Genomic DNA, 9111 nt, shown 5'->3' with positions numbered 1-9111 from the left:
ACACTAAACTAAAAATTACTATTGAAAAGCTATTCAAAGATAACACCTGTGGTACTTGAGGATGGATTAAGCGCGGGAACTCCCTGACACCACTAACAGTGCTGGAGAGGAGAGGCTAGTCACCATATCATAAATGTTAATTGCACCCTTAGGTTATGTTCATGTAAGGATACAAATGTAGTTAAAAATTAAAAAAAAATCCTCAGGACTTTGGGATTCCCCTTAGGAATAGGCGTAAGATACTCATTGTCTGACCTTTTATGTATTTAAAGTCTCATTTAGGACACTGCTTTTATTCTCTTTACGCTAACACAAGTCTAAGTGAGCATGTTCCTTGCATGAACATCATGCTGCTGCTACATCAGTAGCGATGAAACCTGAGGATTTACCAGAAAAAGGTCCATGCTGTTGTTTTAACATGCATAATTATAATAAAGACAACGCACAATAACTAGCTAAAGGAAATTGAAAGTTCCCCTTTTACTTAAAGAGGACATATTATACACCTTTTCCACCTTTTCAAACAGTCCCCCTGTGGTATAAATGAAACAATTGTGCTGTGCTTTGGTCAAAATATAACATGAATCAAGCACCAGAGGAGGTTTGTGACCCTGTATAAACCTGCTCTCTCAGAATGCTCCGTTTTGGTGTGTGTGTCTCTTTAAATGCAATGAGCTCTCCCTGAGTTGGTGGACCTGCGCAAAATTTTTGTTCTAGGCTGGGGGTGGAGTCCATGGGTGGAGATACCAGGGGATGGGAGGGTTTATTTTTTATCAGAATCCCACTGTGACGTCACAAGGAGAGCAAATTTCAAACGGAGCATTTTTCTCTGTGTTGTAAGACTTATGCAGACTACAAACCAAGGACTTGATATTTCACATTTTGTGGGTCAGTAGAGACTCAGGTTACCCAAATATGTATTCAAAAACACTGTCTAAGTGAATTTTTCATAATATGTCCCCTTTAAGAAACCCCCTGAATAAAACCCAGAACATCATTTGGCAACATTTCAGCACAGATACAACAGTGGCTGTGAAATTCCTCTCAGATTGATGCCTTTGTTGTGGCTACTGAATTCCCAGTCCTCATTAGTGGAACTGAACAAGACTCAGGAACTCTCAGAGAAGGAGACTTAATGTTGTCCTCTGTTCTCCCCATGGGCTCAAAGACTCCCAACGTAGATCTGTTCATAAATTGGAAAGGAAATATGTGATGGAAAATGATGTGGCATCATCAAGAGGTGATTTATTCACTTGGTATCTTTTGATAAGTGTGTGTCTGTCACACTGTGTTTATGTGCATCTGACAAGAGTGGGTGTTATCTGGAGCTGTTAGTACAGCTTCATTCTATCTGACGGATGTAAAGTCTTTTTCTTTCTCCCTGAGCTTCACATGCATTGCTTCCCTGCCACAGTCGTCTCTGATCCAGAACCGCAAATATCAGCTCACTATGTGCTGCAAAAATCTGCTGATATAAAAACCTGTATGTTGTTGAAGCTGAAGGGCTTTTGCTACACTGCTGTGCGGTGTTAGCCATGCAAAATGGTTGCTTTAACTCAAGAAAAAACAAAGGGATAATTATGCTGACAGGTGTCTGATTTTTAGAGAAAAAAAATGTGTTTTTTACAAAAACTGGAGACATTTGGCTGAAATAAGGATTAAAATTCAGCAAAACGTGCCCACAAAGTCTGCCTGGAATAAGGGTGTCATGATTGATGACCAGCTAACCTTTAAGTTTCACATGGCCTTAACTTCTGGGTTGTGTCGATATGCCCTGTACCCTATCAGAAAGATCAGACCCTACACCTGTCAGAGCATGCTTCTCCAGGAGAAGCAGCATACCAGGACTACATGGCCTCTGTGCATGCTCACTCAACCTCTGCAGATAAATCCACAAGGTAGTTTATTTGTATGTCATTTTTTCATGTTCATGTTGGATTTTTAAGTGTTTCTGTGAAAAGTAGCATTTGATCCATGTGGATTTGGATTAGAACTGACCTTTTGTTATTTCTTCAAAACAAAGATATACATTTTAAATTACTATTCGGGTAAAAATGTCAAGATCTGATTTGTTGGTCCAGATTTCCCAGCCCTACCTCCTGCTATACCAATTAAAGGTGTCTGACACTACCTTCAGAACAGGGCCCTAAGCTACAAGCTAGAAGCTTCTCTCCTGTATTGCTGTTTGTGGAACCTCCATTTAATCTGTGGAGTCCCTTTCTACCTTTAAGAAAACACCCAGCTCTATAATGAACACCCACATACCTAACCATATTGATGCACCTCAAGAAGCTACTGGTGATGGTATTGAGGATGTTGTTGAATGTTCATGACGGTGATGATGATGATATCCAGTGGCAGCTGTTGTTGTTAATGATGATGACAAAAAATAGTGTACTTCTCTGCACCCTGTGCATTGCCTCCATAAGATGCCTGTCAGCACCTGTTTCCTATCGTACTTAAAGCTGTTTGTTGGAACGTTGTTTCCTCCTGTCTAGATCCTTGCTCGTGATGTTCTGACATTGTTGGAAGTCTCTTTGGATGAAAGCGTCAACGAAATGAAATTGGAACATTGTAACATTAGGAGGATTATTTTTGATGAATGCACAGGGGTTACTAATACAAGCTTGTCTATCAATAGAAACTAAATTGTTGGTTTATGTTTACTTTGAAATGTAATTTCACTCCCTTTAAATCTATCTTCCCTGGAGAATTCTCAGCATCTTTGCTACTGCATCAACACTGAAAAGAAAAATGTGACTTCAATTGTGTAAGCTCTCATGATTAACCCAAACCAATAACACTTGGAACAGTAATACAACTGATCAGATGCCTACGTAGAGTATTTTCCATGTCATGTTTCTGCATTCCACACACATCCCTCACACACCACCACCACTACTGAGAACAGAATGTCAGATTGCTGCAGACAGTCTTTATTCCCAATGGGTAGATATTTCCTCTCCTCCCAGTGTCTCACACAGTATGTGATCCAAATACCCCTGGTAATTATTTCTGCAAAGCATCCTTAGGATTAGGCAGCACGCTGGGACACATTTTAATTTCCAGGAGCTTTTGATGAAAGTTCTCTGAGTCTTTGTAAACAAATAAGTTTGTTGATTGGAAAAAAAACAACCTTAAATGGAAGTTTACACTTTTGCTCGTTAAGTGGCCTGAAATGTGTTTACTTACACATGATGGACAAATCCTGGATATTAACTCGCCTTTTATTTACTGTTTTTTCTTTTGTACTGGCTTTTTTTGTTCCAAATGATTGACCTTGTTCGAGTCATTCAACAGTTTTTTCCTCAATGGCAGGGAGTAAAATCACCACTGCTTCTTTGACCTTCATCATATTATGTTTTATGTGCTTTAATTAGTACACCGGCCACCAGAGAGCTGATAGCCATCATAGATATTTAATTACACATCAGAGAGGTTTGCCAACACTGGGCTAATGGAAGCAGTTCAACAACTGCCTCGACATCAGACAGATTGTGTGTCAGATGTTTTATCTTCCAGTGCTGCTCTCACTTGGAAAAGCTTTGTTGCATATTGATCTTTTCAAAACTTAAAGTTAGTTAAATAAAAGGAAAGACCTAAAAAAAAAACAGAGCATCATACCGTTTTTTAGACAGGCTGGAAATGTACTTTGATATAGAGTGAATTTTAGTAACTTTCACATTTTCACATCATGTGTATTTTATTCATGGTCCCTTGAGAAAGACCACTACTAGCTTTGTTTGTCATTTGATCTAGCTCCATCACAGAGTCAGTTACTGTTCACCGATCCGTAAAAATATCTCGTCATCTGTGAACTTGATTGGCACATATTTTGGCCCAGGCCTTCATGGCTCCCAGAGGATGTATCCTAGTGACTTTGGTGACTCACTGTCCTTTTCTTGAGCTCTACCTGCAGGGTGATACTTTCTGTTTTCAGTCTTAGCCATACAAAGTCCAAAATTGTCTTAAAATTGCCTCACTTCCCCGTCCTTATCAATCAGACTCAGCTGTGCTTGCAGACATTAGCTTATGCTGCTAAATTTAGATTATGAAATTGGTAAACACGATCTACATACTAAACATTTACGTTTTGTACTTGTGTTGTTAGCATGAAAGCCTGTTAATGTTAGCAGCAAATTAAATACACTGCTGTGTCTAAGTAAAAGGGCACAAAGGCATTTGTATGGATTGCAGGCTGGATTCCAACAAAGACACCTTTGGATGCAGGATTGGACACTTAGATCCACAAATAAAATTGTTGTTTAATGGAAGAGCTGCAGACAATTTTGTGCTTCTCTAATGTCTTGCATTGTGTAATGCAGACAGGTTAATTAGCCTAATAATATGCAGTTTCTTTAAATACATGAGACATGGCTTCCTGCCACTGACATTTGTCCATGTATCGACAGTGCCTGCAGCTCGCCTGGTCATCAGAGCTCCATGGATGAGTCATCAGTTTACTTTCTAACCTAAACAGACGAGAAACGCAGCACAAATGCATATTTCGACCTTTGCAAGTGACTCTGTTTCTTCTTAGGTGCTTTATCTGTCACAGAGGCTGGACAGGAGATGAAGAGAGGAAGCTGTTCAGCTGCTGCTTGCTCCTCCGGCACACTATGTACTCACATTAAAACCTCATTACAAGAAGGCATGCGTCGCTCTGCATTCAAAATAGGCTAATACTGTCATCAATGGAGCAATATGGTATGCAAAGCCACCCACACCAATGTTCATTTCTCGTCACACACTGAGAAGATATCAGTCTCTAGTATTAGCATGTCTGCTCTGCTTTAGGCTCCAGAGAGTGACTCATTATCTAGCCAAGGCGACACACCATTGACCAACATATGGGCATTTTTGGTCCTCAAGCTAACTTCAACTTTCTTTGAATTAACAGCTTATGGGCAAGTAGAAAAAAAGGTTATTCATTGGTTGTAGCTTTTTTGTCTGCAGCATATTGAAAAAAAAAAAGGGAAATGTCTATTACCTTCCCCTTAGTAGCAGAAATATAGCAATGCCAGACAAAACGAACACATTAACAAAATTGTATTCCTAGAGGCTTATAGCAGTGGTCATATTATTAGTTTTTTCTTTAAAGAAGCATTAGACAAAGAAAATGGAAATATTTCGTTCTCAGGGATATGGTCCACTTATTTCTTTACAAACTGTCTTTTAAGTTAAGATGTTTCAATTCTTAAAGTAAAGTAAGTTTTCCAGACAGTGGCACCCAACAAAGAATAGCCTACACACAAAAGTAAATCAAAATAGTACTTCTGAGAGATGAATGTGACAAATTCATGACAGTCTGCTTATTAGATTTTGACGTTTTTGTATACATGTAGGACTTTTGACCTGTGGTATTCCTCAATGAAAGTCAGTGGTTCACCAACAACGTGAGGGTCCCACCTCTGGGGACAATAATCCACGATTAATTAGATTTCGTTGTGTGTTTGTTTTGGAAAAATTCTGTCTGTTTAAACTTCAAGTTTGGGAATTTCAAATTGACTTGTTTCTTTAAAACATTTTTAAAGCCATATTTTACAAGCTGCTAGAACCATTTAAAAATGGGTTTTAATGGAATCCAGTAATTAATGTTGCAGGCTAAATGCACCGTCTGTCATCAGTCAATAAGAATGTGATAATACGCCATGAGTGGAGAAAAGAGACTGTCATTTATTCGTGATTTTAGTCTATCTAAGAAAAGCTTTGCTACCTTGACCTTGAAAAGTCATTCATTCTGTTCCTAAGCAAGAATTTTCTGGATCTATAACTGTGTGCTGTATTAGTATGCATGCTATCCCTGAGCATGGTGTGTGTGTGTGTGTGTGTGTGTGTGTGTGTGTGTGTGTGATCTTGTATGCAGATCCATATCTGATGAGGTGGAACACAATCCCTGGGGGGCTTTGAAGAGGTAACATTCAGCATGATAATATTCAAACGAAGAAAACAAAATAATCAATGGGAGTTTATCCACCTGGAACTTCAGACAGACAACAGAGGAATGAATCATGTAAAGCTGTATTACATTTGGAGGCACAGGAAGGAGCCTGTGTTTGCATGCATGCAGTCAAATACTCCAATAAGAAAATTCACTTTCATACATTTTCAGGCGATTTTATGATGACAGAATCCATAACAAAAATCATATTATAACCCTAGAAAATTGCATAGAATTCCATTTATACGCTCTACCTCTTACCTGTCTGTGTCCAAAGTCATTCAGGATGGTGGCGAGTTTCTTTGTGGTGGCGTGCTGTCGCTGGGCGACAATGGCCGGGTTAGGATCTCTCCAGTCTACAGAGAGCCGATGGAGCCACATTTCATCCTGCTGGAGGTGAGGCTGCTTCAGACTGGGATCAAAGCAGTGGACTTCACATCCTGCACCTGCCAGAGAACGCTCCAGGGAGCGATCATCCACGCCCAACCTGTAGCCCAAACAACACAAGACAATCAGGGTGAGTGTGTCATTGATAAGACTACGTGTTGAACACGCTATGAAAAATGATGGTGGACGCCATTTTGGAAACGCTGACTCGTGCTAACTTTTGACTATGCATGAAACTGGTAATGAGGGGGAGTGAGGCCACAGGCTTGCCATCTGGCTACCTGCCCACCTGTCCATTAAATCAGCCACGCCTCAAATTATACATAGCTCTTTCCCCTGATTTAATCAAATCAGATGAGTTGTGAAAAAAATCACCCCCTCTACAGCTTTTAATGGTAAAGGCATGAGCTGTAGAGAAAAACAGGTTCCGTAGCAGGCTGTTAACATGTTTGTTTCTGCTGTAAATATGGGCATTTTATATGGGACCAAATGGGGATTGCTTTGCTTTTCGAGCAAGCCTCAAGGAAGGACCTGCCGTTTTTTGCTCTTCTGCATTGGCTTCATTTTCACCATCCTGGTTTGCTGCAGAGGTTAAGTCCTCCAAGCGGGCGGGCCTGGCTTTGGCTCCTTTCCCGCATGTTGTTCCCTACTCTCTCTTTCTCCCTGATTTCTGACTCTATCCACTGTCCTATCTCTCGAATAAAGACACAAATAAAACAAATGTAAAAATATTTCATGGTGATCCATCGGCTTATTTTTGTTTGTTAGGTTTTTCAGTCCATCTCAAAGTGATTGACCAACGAGCTTGAGCTTGTAAAGTGCTTTTCTAGTCTTCTGACTACTCAAAGCACTTTTACAACGCAGGTCAGCCCTTCCCATTCTCACCCATTCATTCACTGATGGTAGAGGCTGCTATGTAAAGGTACCATTATCATCATGAAGTAACTAATCCATTCATACACATGTATGTATATGCGTATAAGCAGCTGAAGCAACATGGGGTTAAATGTCTTGCACAAGGACACACCTGATGTGGTTGCAGGAGCTGGAGATCGAACCCCCCCCCCGACCTTCCGGTTGAGAGACGACTGACTCTACTGACTGAGCCCCAGCTGCTCAGTGGAGGAGCTCAGTTACTAGAGCAGGCGCCTCATGAACAGTGGCTATAGTTATTGTCGCATGGGTTGCAAGCTTGACTCCTGATCCTGACGCTATTTGGTGCATGTCATCCCCCACTCTCTCCCCACATTCTCTGTAATTATTTCAGCTGTCCTTTCCAAATAAAGGCAAAAGCCCCAAACAATAATCTTAAAAAAGGAAGAGAATGGAAGGATTTTTTTTCAGGAGGTACTTGTTATCTCTCTGATTCTGTATTAGTCTTCTTCAGAGTTCTACCTCCCTAGAATGACATTTGTCGTGTAAATCTGTGTTCAGACACATTTCCCGCTCTTTCATGCTCACTTCCTCATCCTCACTCTCTCTCCCCCCCCTCTAATTCTGCAATTTTCTCCCTTTTCTACCCTTCTCAGCCGCTGTCTCCGCATTCCCCCGTGTCTAGTTTGTGCTGCGGCTGTATTCTGTAATTGCGGCAGAGGGAGAGCATTTCACAGTACACATATTTTACAGATGAGGCACCAGGGTCCCTGAGTGCATCTCTTGCTAGCAGGGAGATGAAAAATGAGTCTACGGGAGAGATTGGGATGCAACAAGACGTCTCATTTCAGCGCACTTTGTATTTTAAATATTTCATAAAGAGTTTCCCACTGTCATATGCTGTTTCTTAAGCCAGGAATCAGTACAGTGACAGGGAGCAAGGAATACTCCCAGTGCATCAGAAGCTCTTGTGGACGACGGGGATGATAAAAGGTTTTTTTTTTCTTTTTAGAGGCTAAAATATCCTCTCACTCAGGAACACAGAGTGCAGAAGACAGGTTTTGGACCACAAATCTGCCTGTCCTCGCGGTGAACTATTATGTCAACAGCCTGTCTGGATGTTGTGACTGAGAGTTGAGGCAAACAAACCCTTGGTGGGCTTGGAAATATCTTCTGTCTGGCGCTCTCTCTCCTTCTTATCCGCCTGCCTATGCCTTTAAATCTTCCATTTTCTATTTTATTCATTTCAAGCCAAATGTTCTCAAAATATACCTAATCCCCGTGTCTATCTCCGTCTCCACCTCCATCCTTACTCTGCTGCGCACCTATTCCCCCTCCCTCCTCGCACATTGCAGCACATTAATATGCATGATCACCTAGAGATGAAGTGAAGGTATTTTTTAATTCCCTTGCTGTTCTTTAGACTACATATGTAGGTGCTCTAAATGTGAACCACTGACACATGGCCTGCAGTTTGCAAGGAAAGTTTGTCATGAGTTGGAAAGTTTAGGAAGGCTGAATGGCGGTTCAGCAGGAGATGACGCATGTGAAGGACATGGATGAAATACATTTTTTTAGAGTGTTGTCAGCTACCATGTTCCTTGTGAGGAAAACTTTGATGTGATTAGTGTATGAAGTCGAGATAGTTGATAAAGGTAGTTGAGAGTGAAACTAAAATAAAGGTAACAATTGGGCCCTAAAGGAATCTTCCTTGATGAAGAGGAGAAAATAAATTTTTCAAAATCAGAACCTGAGTCCGGATTATTGTCACATGGGCTTAAACATACAGGGAATTTTTCTTGTTAAAAAAGAATAGAATCTAAATGTTAAATAGGTGTAATGGAAGAGCTTTAATGTTGTGCAAAAATGTGTAAGATGATGGCTTGGGGCAAAAGAATTTAACGGTAAGC

At 40.6% G+C, this 9111-nt stretch overlaps 1 protein-coding gene across 1 annotated transcript in view; it reads right to left on the bottom strand.

Moving 5' to 3' along the window:
- mettl24 (methyltransferase like 24) overlaps window positions 1–9111 on the bottom strand; it is a 38372-nt gene that overhangs the window by 1645 nt on the left and 27616 nt on the right. Inside the window, exon 4 of the mRNA XM_029277147.2 lies at window positions 6203–6428. Coding sequence (XP_029132980.2) covers window positions 6203–6428 — 226 coding nt within the window. The remainder of the gene's footprint in view (window positions 1–6202; window positions 6429–9111) is intronic.

The sequence above is a fragment of the Labrus bergylta genome, chromosome 15 (genome assembly GCF_963930695.1).
Source record: "Labrus bergylta chromosome 15, fLabBer1.1, whole genome shotgun sequence".
Classification (NCBI taxonomy): domain Eukaryota; kingdom Metazoa; phylum Chordata; class Actinopteri; order Labriformes; family Labridae; genus Labrus; species Labrus bergylta.
Note: the sequence above shows the minus strand (reverse complement) of the source record. Positions and strands in the feature narration are given on the sequence as shown.